The sequence below is a fragment of the Podarcis liolepis genome, assembly GCF_965112155.1.
Source record: "Podarcis liolepis genome assembly, chromosome: 2".
Classification (NCBI taxonomy): Eukaryota; Metazoa; Chordata; class Lepidosauria; order Squamata; family Lacertidae; genus Podarcis; species Podarcis liolepis.
Genome location: NC_139555.1, coordinates 35,025,300 through 35,045,062, shown reverse-complemented (window position 1 = coordinate 35,045,062; position 19,763 = coordinate 35,025,300). Strand labels below are relative to the sequence as shown.

The 19,763-nt window shown below is 43.3% G+C and overlaps 2 protein-coding genes across 9 annotated transcripts in view; one reads left to right on the top strand and one right to left on the bottom strand.

Annotated features, from left to right (window-relative positions):
• The first annotated feature begins 784 nt into the window (after positions 1–784).
• LOC310699487 (uncharacterized protein) lies at positions 785–4,165 on the top strand. Its single transcript, XM_083487397.1, has 2 exons — positions 785–920; positions 3,102–4,165. Exon 2 carries the CDS (start codon positions 3,110–3,112, stop codon positions 3,965–3,967), a length of 858 nt encoding a protein of 285 aa, XP_083343523.1. The 5' UTR covers positions 785–920; positions 3,102–3,109; the 3' UTR covers positions 3,968–4,165.
• A 734-nt stretch (positions 4,166–4,899) lies between these two features.
• The window catches only part of LLGL2 (LLGL scribble cell polarity complex component 2), a 70,736-nt gene continuing 55,872 nt past the window's right edge, over positions 4,900–19,763 (bottom strand). For 4 of the 8 annotated variants that reach the window (XM_083487360.1, XM_083487363.1, XM_083487365.1 and 1 more), the window contains exons 16-26: positions 18,493–18,631; positions 17,105–17,255; positions 16,815–16,931; positions 14,672–14,838; positions 13,703–13,964; positions 11,776–11,929; positions 10,528–10,571; positions 9,684–9,731; positions 7,545–7,587; positions 6,847–6,908; positions 4,900–5,671 (exon numbers count right to left, since the gene is read on the bottom strand). In XM_083487360.1, coding sequence (XP_083343486.1) covers positions 5,664–5,671; positions 6,847–6,908; positions 7,545–7,587; positions 9,684–9,731; positions 10,528–10,571; positions 11,776–11,929; positions 13,703–13,964; positions 14,672–14,838; positions 16,815–16,931; positions 17,105–17,255; positions 18,493–18,631 — 1,195 coding nt within the window. In that variant the 3' untranslated portion in view covers positions 4,900–5,663. The remainder of the gene's footprint in view (positions 5,672–6,846; positions 6,909–7,544; positions 7,588–9,683; positions 9,732–10,527; positions 10,572–11,775; positions 11,930–13,702; positions 13,965–14,671; positions 14,839–16,814; positions 16,932–17,104; positions 17,256–18,492; positions 18,632–19,763) is intronic. The other 4 variants (XM_083487361.1, XM_083487364.1, XM_083487366.1 and 1 more) reach the window with 2 other exon arrangements.

Below are 19,763 nucleotides of genomic sequence, written 5' to 3'. Positions count from 1 at the left end.
TTGCAGTGCATTGGACTAGATGACCCTTGTGGTCCCTTCCAACTCTACAATCCTATGATTCTAGCATCTGTAGGACGTGAGACACCTGACAAAACGCTCAGGCACTATTCCTCCCATACAGTGGTACCTCGGGTTAAGAACTTAATTCGTTCTGGAGGTCCGTTCTTAACTTGAAACTGTTCTTAAACTGAAGCACCACTTTAGCTAATGGGGCCTCCTGCTACCGCTGCACAATTTCTGTTCTCATCCTGAAGCAAAGTTCTTAACCCGAGGTACTATTTCTGGGTTAGCGGAGTCTGTAACCTGAAGCGTATGTAACCCGAGGTACCACTGTTTTTGTGTGTGAGAAACCTGCCTGCTCCCCCACCCACCCCCACAAAAAATCCTGGAGCTATCCACAGCTTTAGGGTAACAATGCTACTATTTAAAAAGAAAGTAGGTTCTAGTCACTTGTTCCTCAAAGGAAACCTGAGGTGGGATGATAAAATATTCATGTCCAGGGAAAGCAAACCAAACCAATTAAGCGACACAGGTTGGAAAAAAAGTCCTCCTTTAAATATTTCACTTGCTCTTTGTTGCCTAATTGTCAGCTGCTCTGCAAGGTTCAAGGGATTATCCTGTTGTTATGAGAGCCATCTCTCTCTCTCTCTCTCACCCTCCCACCCACACAACACAGCCAAGGTCATGGGGCCGGCCATCTCAGCTGAAGTGTTGTTTTGCCTGCTGGTTAGGAGCTCACGTTGCACATTAAACTGCAATGCTCTGCTACTAGAGGAGTCATTTGCCTACAACACTCTTCACTGATGTAATTAGAAGACAAAAGCCTGCAGCGCAGCTGTTCGAATGGCTCGGTTGGGCTCTCTTCCGCCTCCAGAACATCAGCGCAAATAGTGTGAAAGGGGGATGGCACAGTGTCATAGGTAAATGCGCCCACTTCATAGGACAAGATTGCAGGAAATGGAAACGGGGATTGCGGTGGGTGGGGAGCGCACGGGAACTGCTTAAGTGCCTGAGAGCTTAGTCCTGAGAAGCAGAGCCAATTGAATTACTCCCAAACGGATAGGATTACGACTGCCATGGCCAAATCTAACAAAAGCACAATGCAAAGGTATCAAATCAGATCCTCTTCAGCCTGGGGCCTAATGTAACCTGGCACACAGACAAGGGGATGCGACAAGCAGCGGAGATATTTAATGCTTATTCTAGCACTAAACGCTGCAGCTTCCCATGGCAATGTGGGAGGACATCTTATCCAAAAGGAGTTTGGAAAACTTGCAATGGCCTCTTAATTGAGTTCTTTTTGGCGGGGGGGGGGGGGCTTACCTAGTGACTGTAAACAGAAGTGGTGCATACCCGCTATTTTACGATGCTCTCTTCTGTTATGAAAGCTCTTGGCACCAGATAAAATTATGCATTCAGAAACAGTATTGCTACTGTAAACACATTGGGCGGTGGAGGCTGGCCACTGTGGCGGAGCCTTCCCTCCTGAGAAGAATGTTTTAAAAAAAAATCCCTCCCCAGCTTTCCTGTCTCAGACACATTTTGTACTTTCATTTTCACTCAGAGAAGCTCTTCAAACATTGTTCACTTTTTACGGATAATTTTATTCTTTCTCTTTTTGTAAACTGCTTTGATTTCTCTCTCTCCACCCCCCCCCGCCCAATCATGGTGTATAAATTGTAAAAAAATTAAGTTAATTAGTTCTCTGGCTAATCAGGTCTATGTTTTTAAAAAGTCCCCACGTACCACATAACTGATATTGGAATTAAAGGGAAACGGAATTTATTTAAATCAAATTGATTTAAATCACCAGTCAGTAAGGCTTGATTAAATCATTTTTTATAGAAAGACTCATTCTTGCTGGTATAATATTAATATTAACAACAGATGAAGGTTTCATTTTTGGAATAATAAATTTTCAGAGTAGTTTTTACAGTTATATGAACAATTACTGATTTGGTTATACTGTACTATTAAAAATACAAAGACAGGTAATTATGAAATTGTTTATATTTTGACTTTTCTGCTGTACTTTACTAAAACAATAGCATAGCATATGTATCCATATTTGTTAACTGATGTGGTTAAATGTTGTTGTTTTTTTTAAAAAAACAGACTGAGTTGAAGTTTAATATGAAAAACTTAAAACAAATCCTTATTTCCTGATGAATAGCCTTTGGACTATAATGTAACTTAAATGGAAAACTATCTTTAGAAAGGTGTTTCCTCCAAAAGCATTTTATTTTAAAAATCTGCTTTATTTATTTTAAATCATTAATTTCTATCCACCCTGCTCAGAACGGTTTTCTTGAAAGCCACACCTCAAAAACACATTCTTCATAACTATCTAGGAAGAATGTGTGTGGTTAGTAATTTGAGCAGCTTGTTTTCAAATTAATATTTGTTGAGAGCAATGGTGGACAGTGTGTGTCTTTGTAATATCTATTGTCCACTTATTTTTGTGAATGGGTAAGAGGATTGGAAGGAGAAATGGTGGGTGTCTTCTGTGTGTGTTTTGCAACTTTCAACACTTGTGTGTTACTGGAACTGTAGGATTTGTGATAAGTATGGAGGTTTTGCATTCCTGTAAGTCAATTATCGGTTTAGTTAGGTCCTAAGTATTTGTACAACTACAATGCGTAAGTATCCACAGAATCTTTGCAAAGGCAAGATGGGGAGAAAATCAGAACAACTGGTCATGCCCCTGTGACCTCACTGGCCACACCTCCATGACTCCAGCCACCACTAACACTCAGTACTCAAGACTTGCCAGCTGCAGCTTTGGCAAGTGGTCAGGTCACATAAATAGTACACCGTGGGTTTGTGAACAGTTGTGAGCAACTGTCCAAGTTACTGACATCAGAGTGCTTATGACATCGGGAAGCCTGATCCCTCTTGTCCCAACTGCTATTGCTGTGATGGCTTAGGCCAAGAAGCTTGTTTGAGACTGGTGAGATCTAGAATGCGTGTGGTTGCCTGGCAACGCTACAGCTATTCCTTGCAGGTCAATTTGAGACTCCATTTTATCACCCCCTTATTAAATTGCACGTCAGAAAGTTCTTTCACTTATTTTTCCCCCGTCTTGCTCTTTGAAATCACAGATCCTTACATGGAAACAGGAGCCATTCTAGGGGAGGAAGCCGTGTGCCCAAGTGATGTAAGAGGGCCCAAATCCAGCCGGGAGAAGTTTCTTCAAGCGTGGTATGAAAAACGAAAACCCCAGACACACCCCACCGTGTCGTCTCAAGTGTCAGGGTGTGGGTCACCAGCTTGTGCTCCAAGCCAGGAGAATTGGACAAGGGACACATCCTTGTCACATGCCTTTTTCTACCTGATGGTGGTGCCTCCCCCTCAGGCGCAATTGTACGCAAGTAGCCGGATGGCGGCACAGTGCCCCCGCCAAAGAGACTTGCATCATGTGGCCCAAGAGCTGGAGCCAGAAGCAAATCCCGAAGAGGAATTCCTGCAGATCTGCGCTTCAGATTTGCTGCTCAAGTCTGCAGAGAGGAAGAGGCCACGGCTGCTGCCGCCAAACCGCAAGATGCACGTGGAGGTGTTGAAGAGGCAGGACTCGCCCCCACTGCAAGAGTGCCAAAGAAGTCCTGTCCCCCTGGAGTACAGCCATCTGCTCGATGCCATAGAGATGACTAATCTGGCAGACCTTCCCGAGGTGGAATCTTTCTATCGAAGTTTCATTCTCGGGCAGAAACGGAAAGGATCTTCCAGGAGGGATGGGCAGCTTCGCCCACAGGCGGAGTGTCGGCTACCTCCCAGGGCCACAGAAGCAGCTTCCTGCCAACAGGGTGCCAGAAGAACCGCCAGGATGAGATGCACACAAAACCGGAAGCTGAGCCTGAAGAGGAGCGCTCCCCTATCTGAGCTCACGGTGGCGACCAAACGGTCTGTGGACTCTTCTCAAAACGGCCACCTTCCGCCAAAGAAAAGGTATACCCAAGGCTTCTTCTAGGGACACATGCTGCAATATTGGCAGTGCACTAGGAGCAGCCGGTTGGTACACAGGGTTTTTAAATTGGGGAGGATTTTCCTTCTCCTTATATATATGTATATATATTTATATATTTTAGCATAGTCCCTAACTGAGGTATTTAATAAAGTAAGTTAATTTTGTACTTTTCAAATAAACTCTTTTTAACGTTTGTATATTTACTTCCTGGTGCCTTTTCGTCATTTTCGCCTCTCCACACTTACTAAAGAGCAAGTTCTTGGTGGTTCGTGCTGCTATTCCCATTTTTACAAAATGGGAACTGATAAATCATCTTCCCAAGATTTTCTTAGTCCCCTGCCTGCAGAATCTAAACCTAGCTCTAGTCTCCCTAGCAGTACTATACAGGCCCCTTCATCAGTTATTATAATTCTTCGTATATGGAGGAAGAATTTTTTAAAAATAAGATTCATTTGATTACAAGGCATTTTTTACCTTGCCCTGTAGCAAAACAAATTGTTTGTAGGTTTAGTAAGGATAATTTTTGTCATTATCACACACTTCATTCTCTGGGTGTTATACTGTGTTTTTGATTGGTGCATAGAATCAAACCTAGATTAATATGATCTGTTACCTTTTGAAGGTTAGGATACAGTTGGGATTCAGCCTTTGGACTAGTGAATTGGACTAGATTGAGAGAATTGGTAAAATCCCCTGGAAAGCAACCTAGAAAGGCATTAGGCAATTACGCTGAAAGGCTGAGTGGTCTATAATAACCCCTTCCAGGTGAGATTTGTCTGCCTGTCACAGAATGTGGGGAACTCGTGGCTTATAGAACAAGTTTCATGTGACCACGGAAAGCACTACAAGCATCTAAGTGAAGAGGGTCACTTCCCGTGCTGCAGTTGTAAGGCTGTTAAACATTTCAGAGGGCATCAAAATGAGGCAACAGAGAGTTTCTTGGTCAAATTAAAAAGCATGTTAAAAGTACAGGTTTATTTCACAACAGTTCAATGTAGTGTCCACACACAAATCAAGTTAAATTTGATTAATTTTTCCAGATTTGATCAGCTACAAAAATAAGAATCTACCTGAGTCTGCAAAACTACTTAACAGTAACATGACCAAAAAAACCCAAACCCCTTGCAATTTCCTCATTTGAAGGAGAAAAAAAAGTTACAGCAGCCACAGGAATCTAAAGTGACATATATTATTTCATTCAAGATTTTTTTTAAAAAAGAACTCTTCTAAAATATATCTATTGAACAAACACCCAGTATGATTTTTTTAAAAAAAATGTACAAAAAATAATCTTAGTCAGAGGTAACAGTATTTATTTTTTAAAAAAATCTCTGCACCCAAGGCAGTAATATTTATAATTTAAAACCCATTCCAGTAGAAATATTTTATTTTAAAAGAAATTGTGCAAACGATTGAAGAATTGCAAAAACATATCCAGAGGCATGAAGGGAAACAGGCCAAGGGAAGCATTCCAGCCTCAGTGCAAGGCTGGCATCTCAAAGAGAAAATGAGGGCTTCAGGTGAGGCACAGTGAAGAGGATGAGAAGCAGGTGAGTGGCCAGGCAAGACTCAGCCCTGCAATTGAATCCAAGGCCACGGTCAGTGGATGTCTCTTCCAGTGGACGGTGGGCCTGTAGTCAGTAGTGTTATGGCACTCTTTCCAAACGTCAGACATCACGGAGACACTGCAGGAGCACAATCATTCTGCTGGGAAAAGAAAAGGGCAGAATTATTTTACACAACCTGAAGAGGCTGTTGCTTTATTGGGCATAGGTAAAGGTAAAGGGACCCCTGACCATTAGGTCCAGTTGTGGCCGACTCTGGGGTTGCGGCGCTCATCTCGCTTTATTGGCCGAGGGAGCCGGCGTACAGCTTCCAGGTCATGTGGCCAGCATGACTAAGCTGCTTCTGGCAAACCAGAGCAGCGCATGGAAATGCCGTTTACCTTCCCACCGGAGCGGTACCTATTTATCTACTTACACTTTGACGTGCTTTCGAACTGCTAGGTTGGCAGGAGTAGGGACCGAGCAACGGGAGCTCACCCCGTTGCAGGGATTCGAACCGCGACCTTCTGATCAGCAAGTCCTAGGCTCTGTGGTTTAACCCACAGCGCCACCTGCGTCCCTTTTGTTGTGCATAGTCTAATGCATATTGCACTTTTGTGAAAACGCATGGGTATGTTTTTGGTGAAAAATGTGTGTGTGTGTCCCAGCCTGGTAGGACTCAAATATATAATTGGACACAAACTAATGTTTTGAAAATGCCAGTCTCACAACAGCAAGGCATTCAGCATCCATTCACTTTTGACGGTTGCATATAATTTCTGCAATGTCCCTATCCTGTTATACATCATTGGTGGGAGCTGGCAGAGGAACAGTCTACATGCCGCCCAAGTTGAGGGCATCAAGTTCTGCTTTAAGTAACGTTGGTTTGTAGAGTGAACTCTGGCCAGGTTCCCAGCTGCAGTCTACCTTTAAGGATGAAAATTGCAGAGACTGGGAGAAAAGTGAGAAGTTACTTCCTCCTTTTTGTCAAGTACTTTTTTGCAGTGGTGAATTGGAATGGGAGAGACATAAAAATACTCTAGAAGGCACTGGCAGCCATCATCTCAAGAACAAAACTGTGAAGACAGCAGAGGAGGCCAAGCCTGGCATTGAGGTCAAATCTCTGTTAAACAAATTATTATTTGTGGAAGCTACTGTTTCCCATATTTAGACAAAATGAAAAACTGATCTGTTACAAACCATGAGCAGAAGCTTCAAGTTTTCTGTTCATGGTTTGTAAGACACCAGTTTTTGCATAAGGAAGCTACATAAAGATGTATTTTATAACAAACCATACTGTTTTCTCTAAATACAGCTATAGCATATATACCCACATACCTCCTCCATTGCTTAGTCTGTGTCCTACTTGAATTCTCCTTGAGTTTCTGTCACTATAACTCCTGCAAAGACAAAATCGCCATATGGAAACTGTGACAGACAACTTGTACCATTCTGGTTCTCAACACCAAAATCTCCATATACCTGTAGATTGAGGTGCTTTCTCTCCCACTTCCACCCCCCGTCAAATCCTAAAAGTAAGTCATATGTGACAACCAGTATTCTACTGGTTCTCCTTTTGCAAAAGAATTGCCTCCCCAGTGCCAGGAAGTAAATCCATGGGACCCAATTCACCCACCCTCCTCTTCGACACCAGCTGACTTAATGTTGTTTTTAGATCTGTATCTCCTTCCTGGTCGACAAGTCCTAAAAATGAAAGACGTCTGCCCTGAGCTATTCACAAGATTGGGATAGTAGGTATCTTAACTCAAGTTGGGTGTAAAGATCTTAATTAGAAAGCAAAACAACAACCCTCATATCAGAATGTACAGAGAAATACAAAATCTGTTCAGTGTTGGCAGCAGACTTAATAGAAGGTTAAATATTTGAGAATGCGAAGGAAGCCATTGAGGAACACAGCACCAGGTTTCAGGGTTGCTAAATAGATGTTCTCCGATGTTCACTATGTCACTTCCCTTCTATCACAAGGACAGAACAGTTTAATTCCCCAAGTTCTAAGAGAAACCATGGACACTCACCCTTTTCCACCCTCCAGAGTGCTTTGGATCTCTTCTAGAACTTCTGAAAAGGGAGGAAAAAAACATTCATGCGAAAGAAGTGCATATATTCTTCAATCTCAAGAAGCAGTTTTACTTCCACTGTTGGAACAGTTGTTTTTTTAAGCCCCATCTTCCAAAGATTCTGCTGACAGGACTTTTAAAAGATAAATGTTTTAATTATTGATTTCCTTCTCTCTTGCAGAATTCATTTTATTTTAGCTTATTGCGGTTTATATTTTAATGCTTTCATTGCTATTAAGCTGTCCAGATAACTTTGCTACTGAGCAGCAGATAAGTACCATTAATAAATAAACGAACTTTAACCATTCCTACAGAGCTGACATGAAATTCACATTTTATCCTTAAGGAAGGATGACATCTAGATGATGTTGTGTTCAACTTACTGTCTAATATAACAGATCTATGTCTGGAATGTATTTGATTAAAAGTTGGGCAATAACTTTGTTTAGATTCAGGGTAACTGGATACAATCCTGTTGTGCTAAACAATTGCCAGTGTCTTACAACCAATGTGCCAAGGAGGACACCAAACATAGACATACAGATATTATTTTAGCTTGCTCAGTTGCACTTCAGAAAGAATACTATGCGGCATAAAATCTTGCAGCTAGCATTCAAAAGAGAAAAGGGTGTGCATACTTTGTGTTTCTCAAGGTTGCTTAGGTCTCAAGTTTAGGTACTTTTTTTTCTTTAAATCCATAATTTCGCCAAACAAAGTCTTTAAAGTTGGATGCCAGCATTTGTAGTGCCATGTCAAAAAGGAAACATGTGCATAGTGGCAGATGTGCACAAAATGGTCCACCCCAGCTGAAGCCAACATGCGTAGGATGTTTCTTTTGGCAACCATGTACACAAATAATAGCATTTCTGGTATCTCTATTTGGGGCAATTTCTCCACAGACCCTGCACTCATGGCTGAATTAAACACTGAAACACTGGCTGCTTCCACACCAGACATATACTGTGGAACAACCACATTTTGTTCAGTCACCTTTTACAGGGCATTGGCATGATACTGTGATTGAAAGACCCCCTCTCACATTTTCCCCATTAGGCTTTTACTTCCTTCCCCTCAAATCCAAGCTACTTATAGTCAATATAGCTGCTATTAAGCTACTATTCTGGTCATTATCTCCCTCCCCCACCCCAAATTGCAGCAGAGGTTCAGTGAGGGAAGGGGGCTATTTAACTCGTCCCATACATACAAAGATCCCAATGAAAATTGCTTCTCTCTAACAATTGCGGAAAGAGGGACTGACCACTTGGCTACAGAGCGTTTCAAAATCTGCTATCCCACTTCCACCTTAAAGCAGAACAGCAATGATTGGGAACTTCCAGCTCTGGAAGCACCCAACAACAACATATGTCAGTACAGTGGTACCTCGGGTTACATACGCTTCAGGTTACAGACTCCACTAACCCAGAAATATTACCTCGGGTTAAGAACTTTGCTTCAGGATGAGAACAGAAATCATGCTCTGGCGGTGCGGCGGCAGCAGGAGGCCCCATTAGCTAAAGTAGTGCTTCAGGTTAAGAACTGTTTCAGGTTAAGAACGGACCTCCAGAACGAGTTAAGTACTTAACCCGAGGTACTACTGTATAGCAAGTTTACTCACTATTAAATGTACCAGTTTTAAAATGGCAAAATGATTCTGAAGGCTTTGTGTTTACCCTCACGAAAATTCATGTGAGATAGGTCACAATTTATTCCCATTTTACAGATGTGGACATGATGTTGGGATATCCATTGCCCAATGTGTAGATCAAGTCCTCCTAGTGCAATAGCCACAGAATTCTGAATGTCTGCTGGATACTGATGTGCTAAGCACCAAAGAGCAATTATGAGATGCCATTGGGCAGCTGTACACAAATATAGACATGTTCAGGTATGTTACTGGTCAACTGCCTGCCTAACTGAGGCAAACTCATGAAGACAACATCCCTAAGAGAAATCTACCTACTGTTGTATGGCTGCTGGTATTAAGGAGGGGAGCAGACTCAATAACCAGAAGCAAGTGAATAAAGTGGCTCAAGCCAATTCCCACAGAATGCCCATCCCTCCACCCCTATAGCATGAAAGAAATCATGTCTTTCTCACTCTCATCATTGAGCAGGGCATGCTCCATCAATCTGCCATGCGTCCTCTCTGAAAGGCAAATCAGACAAATGTTAAGGCAGTCAATTCCCACGATACAAAGAAACTCACAAAGCCCCCCCAAATTAGATCTATTGGGTTGTATTCAATGTAAGTTCTACTCAGAGTAGAGCCATTAAAATAAATAGACATGACTAACTTAGGGCCATTCATTTCAGTGGTTCTACTCTGGGTAAAACATAGTTGAAGACAACCCATTATGCTTGGCATATCCACCCTTTGAAGTTCTTTAAAAGGGCAAGTTAACCTGATTATGACAATCTATTACTCCTCTGAGTGATGAAGATCATGATCTGGTCTTTTCTTTAAGAGCCTATTTTAGAATTTGAAGCCAACATACAAGCAGCTGTACCAAATATACTTCCACCAACCTATGCTCCTGTGGCACAGAATGGCTTCTCCCATTTTAAAGTTCCCTTGAAAAGGAAACAAGCAGAAACTCTCAGAAGACTGGGCCTCCAATTGAAGATCTTAACTTTGTAGGTTGACATGGGACATAAGTACCCCAAGTCCTAGGCTGAGGGCTTTACAAGTCACAACCAGCACTTTGTATTGTGTCCAGAAACAAACTGGTACTCCATGAAGCTCTTAAGACATTATCCCTCCTATTGAAACAAGCCAACAGCCTTTGAGCTAGATCCTAAGCCAATCTGAGTTTCTGACCTGCCTTCATGGGCCGTTTCCTGTACTGCACTACTGGAGTAATCCAAACTGGATGTTATGTTACATTACTAAGCAGGCAGCATTGGACCAGCAATTTCTCTCCGTACATTCACATTTTTCTTACCATCTGCCCCCGGATCACTGGCACTCCATCCCGATTCCTTGCTACTGCAGAAGATAGAAAGAAGAGTCAATTAGACAAGATCATAAACCAATTCCAACCCCCTAGACATTGCAAGTCAGATGCAATTATCATAGGCACACAGAAAGTCATGCACCCTTGGTTTACACTGCGCTACTTTGACAGGTACATGCTGCCTCTTAAAAAACCTTCAGCTTTTAAGTCAGTTCAAAATTTGTGTGGGAGTTCACATGACTGCTCACCCTTATAAAATTCCCCAGCATATTGAAAACTAACGTATCAAGAAGAAGAGTAAGCAAAACAAAAAGAACCCTTCTCTATGTTTTGATTTTTTCTTTAAGACTACTTTTGTTATGTTTGTAAATTTTGTACATGTTGTATTCTGCCTTCAGCATGGCTTTAGCTTTGGAAACGTGTCATACAAATAAAAGGACTGATTGATTTTCTACATCTAGGGATAGACCGATAGGGAGATATATATTCCCCCATGTGAACCCCCATCAGCGGTCTAGGCAGAGGCGTATCCGCTTATGGCAACTAGGAGATGGTTAGGTGGTTAGCTAGAATTGACGTGTACCAGTTCTGACATATTTTTTGCTGCTACCCTTTAACCATCCCACCTAGTGCACACACAAAATGATTACACAGCCTGGGGACTGTATGTTGTACCCAGCTCAGAAGGCTTTGTTTTGTGGAGAGTCATTCCACAGGTGGTAGAATCTCAGCACCAGAACATATGGCAATATGCAACTTCAGCATTTTTAAAACCACTTCTTTTTTCAATAAGAGCAATGAATAGTGAGTGGCAGATAAGCAAAGCCTTGTCAGTACATTGGGATGGCATTAGGGCAGGCATAGGCAAACTCATTTAAAACAGGCACCCCGAAGCCCGGCCCTCCAGATGTTTTGGGACTACAATTCCCATCATTCCTGTCCACTGGCTCCTGTTAGCTAGGGATGATGGGAGTTGTAGTCCCTAAACATCTGGAGGGCCAAGTTTGCCTATGCCTGCATTAGGGGATGAGCAGAGGCATTGTCAGATCATGTAGGTGTATATGGTGGCAGGACAGCAACCCTAACCCCTTTCCAGAGTGACCATGGGCCTCCTTTGTTGCAGTTCCCATGGCTACGCATGTCATATTCAACACACAAAACCAGCAATACAAAGTAGAATGTTGCACCCTTTTTATCATCCACACAATACAATACAAATGCCACAATCATTCATACTTAGATATCCTTGATGCCTTCTCCACACCAGGTGTGCTGTGCACATGGCTGTTGCCTGTGTTTTCAGGTACTTTTACTAAGCATCGTGGTTCAACCAGCCACTTTGGGGAAAGTGAAAACCTCTCAAACTCTGACGGGGAGATGAGATAGAACCCTGCAGAGGAGAAAGATGGAGAAATGGCAAGTTGTGCATGCACAGATGCAGAAAGCGTCCCACAAGAGTTTCCCAAAATATATTTTTACAAATCTTACTCACTCAGAAGACTAAGCTTAAGGCTGCAAACCCACATACACTTATTTTGAAGCAAGGGCAATTGGGGGGGGCGGACGGGCAGACCTGGAATTAACTTCAGAGTAAGCGTACAAAGGCTCAGCTGTGTGAGCACTTTCCAAAGTCATGCTTGGTGTTTGTGACAGATTTTTTTAAAGAGATCCCATGTTACTATTTAATATTTCTCAGCTGGATCTCTGGGACTCCTATGCATGGAAAGATCCAAATACTGTATGTTTGTCTGATTCTCATGCAATGTTCTCTCAAGCCCACTCTTTTCAGACCCCTGTGTAAACCATTTTTTAACTTAATATGCTCTCGGTTAGATTACTGCAATGCATTATACATAGGGCTGCCTCTGAAGATGGTTCAGAAGTTTCAGCTGGGGATCAGGTTGCTCACTGGGGCAAGATGGTTTGAGCATATAACACTAATCTTGGCCTGACTGCTGTGGCCGCCAGTTAGTTTCCAGGCCCAATTCTAAGTGCTGGATTTGACCTACAAAGCCTTAAACAGCTCAGGACTGCAGTACTTCAAGGACCGCCTCTTTGTATATGAACCGAACCAGACGCTGCGCTCATAATCTCAGGCCTTTCTGCCTGTGCTTCCTCAACGTGAGGTCTAGAGGGTGGCAACATGGGAAGGGGCCTTTTCTGCAGTGGCTCCCTGTTTGTGGAATTCTCTCCCCTCGGGAGGCTCTCCTGGCATCTTCATTACATATCTTGGGGCACCAAGCAAAAATGTTTCTTTTCAACCAGGCATTCAGCTGATTAACATTCTATGGCTTTTTAAATGTATTTGTGTGTGGGGGGGGGGGTTACTGGCTTGTTTAGGTTTTATTATGTATTTTGTATTTTTATGTTGTGAACGATCCTGGGATCTTCGGGTGAAGGGTGGCATAAAATTTTAATTATTATTATTAATAAAATAGTAGTAGTAGTAATAATAACAATAATAATAATTTATTATATACACCCCGCCCATCTGGCTGGGCTTCCCCAGCCACTCTGGATGGCTTCCAACAAAATATTAAAATACAGTAATCCATCAAACATTAAAGCTTCCCTAAACAGGGCTGCCTTCAGATGTCTTCTAAAAGTCTGGTAGTTGTTGTTCTCTTTGACATCCGGTGGGAGGGCATTCCACAGGGCGGGTGCCACTACCAAGAAGGCCCTCTGCCTGGTTCCCTCTAACTAGGCTTCTCGCAGTGAGGGAACCTCCAGAAGGCCCTCGGTGCTGGACCTCAGTGTCTGGGTAGAACGATGGGGGTGGAGACGCTCCTTCAGATATACTGGACCGAGGCCGTTTAGGGCTTTAAAGATCAGCACTAACACTTTGAATTGTGCTCGGAAACGTACTGGGAGCCAATGTAGGTCTTTCAAGACCGGTGCTATGTGGTCTCGGCGGCTGCTCCCAGTCGCCAGTTTAGCTGCCACATTCTGGATTAATTGTAGTTTCCGGGTCACCTTCAAAGCAGATACTACTATCCCAACTAATATTTTTCTTTCTTGCTTTCACAGTATTGTGGATAGAGGGACAAAATAACTCTCCCTTCTCTCCCCCACCCCACATCTATCTATTTTGTACAAGAGGCAGAAAGGCTTCCAAGACCTAACACAATGGAGCTTGGTAACCTGTGGATGACCATGTTGTTACCTTGCCCATATCTGGTGAAGACACAGGAGGCAATGCCACTCACATCCTCCTTGCGGATACAGGGGTAGCGCACTTGTATCTTGAGTGCAGGCAGGGAAATGATCTGGATGTCTCCCAGGTTCGTCAGAACAGCCAGGTCATTCTCACTGTGCTCACTCTTACAGCTGGCAAAGTTGGTCACTGACACCTTCCGAACCCGGCAGCCTTCCAGGGCCGTCAATTTAAGTTTCAGTTTGGAGCTGACTTTGGGCAACGTGAAAACCTGCCAACGTAAACAAGCTGCGTATTAAATCCTTCATTCATGCAAGAGCCATCCAATCTCCGGTCAATGCGTAATGAGTTTCCTGCTGGTGTGTGGCAGCAAAGCAGCATGCTTTAAGTCTAGGTGCCAAAAAGGAGCTGTGTAGTCTCTCTCCCGCCTTCAGCAGCAAAAAAGCCTGGATTTCTGACAGCGGCAAGGGAAGGAGTAGCTAAACTTTGCTGCCGCTCACTGCTGTACATAAGGGATTTGCAAGCATCTCTCACATGGCTAGGTCGTATCAAGTCTGATTATCAGGGCTTGCAAATATCAATCCTCAGATACATAAAAATAAGCAGAGCGCCGGTTTGCAGTCAAAATCCCCGAACAGAGTCTTTTTTCCTTAGCCCAACTCTGCCACTTTCTAGAGAAGCATCTATGGGCAGAATATCAAATTCAGGAGTAGGGAAAGTGTATCATAACTCTATGATCTGCTCAGGTGGCAGGGAAGGTTGGAATCTTTGCAAACTTCCAAGCATACAGTATGCTTTCCCACCTCCCCAAATCTGAACATGCCCTTCAGCAAAGGTGACAACCAAGTATCACCTCAAAACAAGCAAATTCCAAGAAGGATCTGCAAGAGGAAATGAATTCCCATACTATAATTTCTCTGGCTGCTCTATTCCAATAGGCAAAGAGCATGCATATACCCAAGAATGCTATTGTGTTACCTTAAGCTGTTCTTCCGACACCACGAGAAGCTGGTGGCTCCCTTGCATGTTGGGACTCTTGGAAAGGTCATGGGCCACTTCCAGCGGCTCTGGAAGGGGAGTGCTCTGGCCATCCAGAACAACGATCCCGATAACAGGAGCTCTGTGCATGAGCTGGATCTCTTTGGCTGGAGAGACAGCAGAAAGCACACACCAAATGAAGCAGGAGGTTTGGTTGAGAGAGAAGCAAACTGTTCCGACAAGGCACACTTTCTTCTCGCAGAACCCAGCTACCATGCTGGACATACAAAGGGCAGCAGAGAGGAAATATTGGACTGAACCCAGTGTTGCACGTCAGCACTGGACCCAATCCATTGTGGTTAGAGATTCGGATTAGGAGTGGGGAGACCCAGGTTTAAATTCCTACTCCGCCATGAAGCTCATCGGCTGACTTGAGGCCTGTTACTATCTCTCAGCTTAACCTACCACACAGGGTGGTTGTGGCAAAAAGGAACTACATATGATACTCAAAGATCCTTGGAAGAAAGGTTGGATACAAATACAATACAGTGGTACCTCGGGTTACAGACGCTTCAGGTTACAGACTCCACTAACCCAGAAATAGTACCTCAGGTTAAGAACTTTGCTTCAGGATGAGAACAGAAATCGCGCAGTGGTGGCAGCGGGAAGCCCCATTAGCTAAAGTGGTCTTCAGGTTAAGAACAGTTTCAGGTTAAGAACGGACCTCCAGAACGAATTAAATTCTTAACCAGAGGTACCACTGTACACACATAAGCATTAAAAAGTGATTGAGTTTAGAGGAGAACTGAAGTATTTAAGCTGTGATGCCGCATAGAAACTGCATAATTATTTCTTTGGGTGCAGTCAAAAAGCCACTTTTTACACTGTACAAAGGCAAGTATAGGTATTGAGGGGACGGGACAAAATGAAGGTCAGGGTCTAGTGGTAGATCTCTAGATGATTAGCGATGATAAACAAGAGTTCCTGGCTCCCAGTTGCTTCACCACAAAGACAAAACAACTATTTCTGGCTACATAAGACTGTGAAATGCAGAAAACCAAACCAGGAGACATTTTTTGTGACACCACTGAGTGCTCAGTTCAGTTCCAGCACTAAAAACAAGTTCCTAGGCTGAGAATGTGCTCAAAGATGCCCTATTTTGTTTTGTGTTTTAATCCTTCATATCTTTTACACTTTGCTCTGCTTGGTGGGTTTCTGTAAAAGACAAAGCAGCTCTGGACTTTGCCTACTTCTGTATTGGAGGTTGAACTGTGATTAATGGCACATGAAGCCAAAGGGGAAGCTGCCGAGCCACCTTCCTTAGATCCGTAAGGAAAATACACATAACCGTCCTATAGATATGGTTACAGAAATTACCGTATTTTTTGCACCATAACACTCACTTTTTTCCTCCTAGAAAGTAAGGGGAAATGTCTGTGCGTGTTATGGAGGGAATGCCTATGGGTGGCATGCCTACGGATTTTCCTCCTCTAAAAACTACATGCGTGTTATGGTCGGGTGCGTGTTATAGAGCGAAAAATACGGTAATTCCATCTCTTATGTCTGGCTGGATGACCCTCCTGACTTTTAAACATGAAATATTTTCCAGTTTTTTGTGACCAGAGAGAAACATTTACAAACAGCCCTTGGGCTTGTTTTATGGTGTGCTAAGGACTTTTCCAAAAAAGTACAGAGGCTAAAATGAAGTAAAAACTGTTGCCCAAGCTCATAACATTTCTAGGTAGGTGTTTATGTACAAGACCGTTTCCTTCAGAAAACCACATTATTTACCAAAAAATGCTGTTCCTAAAAGAATCAGAGCACATGCCTGCGGGCTGGTACAGTCCTGCAGTGAAATGTTTTGCTCGTTTTGCTCTTCCAGAATGCGCACACAGATTCTGACACCCTACTCCACATTCAGCACTAAGGCTTCTCAAGAGTCAGGTGGTGGGAAGCGTGCAACCTTCTGGATGTTGTTGGACTCCAACTCCCATCAGCCCCAGTCCAGCATGGCCAACAGGCAGAGGATGATGGGAGTCTCTGTGGTTTCATCACCAGGGCATTTTACAAAGGTACCTTCAATCCTAAATCTGGGGGGCAGCTATTTCATCTAAATCGAAAGTCGTCTGATCTTTTCACTCACCCTGCTCTGCTCGGACAGGCTCATCCATTCTTCTCTCGGCTGGAGGAACACGCAGACAGAAGGCATAGACTGTGCCCCCATTGGTGCCAGCCCATAAGGAGGGGCAGTGCCGGGAACCTGGACCAGAGATAACAAAGCCCATAAGCCAAAGTTTCACATATCGCCAAGGGAAAGCAAGCAAGACCATTCCTTATACCCCCAGGCCAGACTTTGCTGGTTTTATCTACCCATGTACATTACTTTGTGGGTGTAATATATTGTTCAAGCACATAGAAGCTGGTCTTACTCACTGTCTCGTAAGAAGGTGTCGGCAAAATACAAGGTGCGAACGAAGCCAGTGAAAGAGTCCTCTGCTGACCGCGCTTCAATCTTCCGCTGGACAGGAGCTAGCTCTATCTCCTGCAATGCATCATGATCATGCCTGGAAATTCCCTCTTGTACCTGCCCGCAAAACAAAAACGAGAACTAAGCAAGCAACCCCTTTTCGTTTGTTTTATTAGATTTCTTACCTGCCCTTTACCGTAAGGTCCCAGGGCAGTTTGCAACAGAAAAAATATACATTTATAAAAGCAAATAAAACAGCTACAGACATAAAACAGATAAAAACCATTCCATACAGAAAATGGAAACAATTCCAACAATGCAAACAGCAGTTAAAATAGTTCCAATATAAGCACAGATTGAGATAAAGATCTGTGCTTTAAAGGCCAGAAGGAGGAGGTCTGCAGTAGGTGTCAAAAAGACAACAGACATTGCCTAATACGTAAGGGAGACCATTGCAAAGTGTAGAGACCACCACACTAAAGGCCCGATTCAATTTAGCATCTCTCAAGTGGGCAGATAATGAGGTTAGAGTGATAAAATGGCATCTTTAAATATATATATATATACACACCATACTTTTCCATGTCTAAGACTAGGGTTTTTTTATTATTAAAAAATGATGTTCAAAATTGTGGGTTGTCTTATACACGGATAAAATCTCCCCCCATTTTCTCAATTTGGAGTCCCCAAAAATAGAGGGCGTCTTATACATGGGGGGGTGTTATACGATAATATGCATGTTAGCTGGTGTCAGGTGGTTTTAATAAAAAAAAGTCAAGCCAGTTCCAAAAAAAGCCATTTCTTATAGGGATGCTTGCTTTGAAGAAGAGAAACTATTTTTGAAAAATAGAATGCTTTAAGGCTATATAATGAATCCTTTTGCACCTCTTTATGATGGCAGAAGACTAGGTTTGCCGTACTCCAAGAAACCGGCACAATTCTCCTCCAAAAGGATTAGCCTATAGCTGCCCGAATCTCCTCCTCATATGACATATCAATGCCATGAGTGGCAAGGCTGAGATCCAATACTGTACAAGGGGGCTTTTTCTAACGTCATAAGTGGCACCAGAGCTTTGCTGAATACAGTGGAACCTCGGGTTAAGAACTTAATTCGTTCTGGAGGTAAATTCTTAACCTGAAACTGTTCTTAACCTGAGGTACCACTTTAGCTAATGGGGCCTCCTGCTACCGCTGCGCAATTTCTATTCTCATCCTGAAGCAAAGTTCTTAACCCGAGGTACTATTTCTGGGTTAGCGGAGTCTGCATCTGTAAATACCTCAAGCATCTGTAACCTCAAGCATCTGTAACCCGAGGTACCACTGTACGTGAAGCCGAGACAGCGCAGCCCCTCACCTCTGCAGTTCGTCGCTTTCTGTTAGATACCCTGCTCCTTCGCATTCGTCGGAAGGACTGGCGGAGGGACTTCTTTAAAGACTTCACTCTGGAAAGAGGGCCTTCCAAGGCCAGTTGGTCACTGGGATGCAAGGTACACCTAGAAGGAAATTAACAGGGTTGGCTCAGTTTCCCTTTTTAAACCAAACTGTTTTTTGGTCAAGTTGCAGCCACACATTGGAAGCCCATTAAGAGAGTTACCACATTTTGCAGCGCAGAGGTCTGAAATACCGTGCACAGGCATTGGCAAGGCCTTTAGTTGCTTTGCATTAGGGGTAAGAAACTGTAGTCCTGCAAATACTTGTTGGACTGCAGGTCTCATAATCCCTGCCCATAGGCTATGGCTGATGGGATTTGGGAGCCCAACATCATCTGAGGTGGCTACCCCAGATGTAAAGCAACATGGGACAATGCTGCTGCTTTTTGCCTGCAGTTCTCAAGCCAGGCAAGAGAGCATTCAGAAAACCAGAACTATTCTAAACTACACACTTTATATTGTTCACAGTATTTGCTTTTGTGGAATGTTGGCAATTACTAAAGTTTTCCTAGAAGGCTCTAAAGGTATTCCATCAGTAAAATCCATTTCAGTGTTTCTCAACAGCCCTGAGGATTCAAAGTAAATCTGATGGTGTGTTTTTGTTTTCCTTTTCAAAAACAGTGCTACATGTAAGATTTCACACTGCCTTGCCCGTACATTCCACAAGGATTAAACTATTTAGGATTTACGTAGCACTTTAAATGCAGTACTTTGATGATCTTTATCACTCTGTAGGACACACCAGTATTAATTTCGCGGAAGTGTACTCCGCCCTGTAACATTTGTGGGGAAAACCTTCTCCCCATAATGATCAGGAGGAAGGGAGGGCTCAGCCTCCCTTTGTCCCCAAGGCAACAAAAGGGAGAAGAGAAGACCTTTGGACTTCAAGAGAGCACGCCTGCCTGAGCCTAATAGTGTTGACTAAGCTGTGGTCAGGAAACAACTTCTTGCTTTGGAGTAGAGTAATCCTTGGCCGCCAGGGATGGATCTCAGCATTTTGTGGGGGCTAGGAGGAAGGCAGAGTTCTCTCCAACTCCCCAATTCCTGAATATGTTGGGGGTACCTGCTGCCTACCCACCCCCCACACAAGTGGGGCTTTGTAACTTGAGAGAAAAGTCAAGAAAGAGCCAATATGACAGAAGCGTACAACGTGACGCATGATGTCTGTATAGAAAAAGTGGATAAGGAAGTTTTT

Coding starts and splice junctions, on each gene's coding strand:
- LOC310699487 (XM_083487397.1), top strand. CDS start 3,110: ATGGAAACAGGAGCCATTCTAGGGGAGGAAGCCGTGTGCCCAAGTGAT.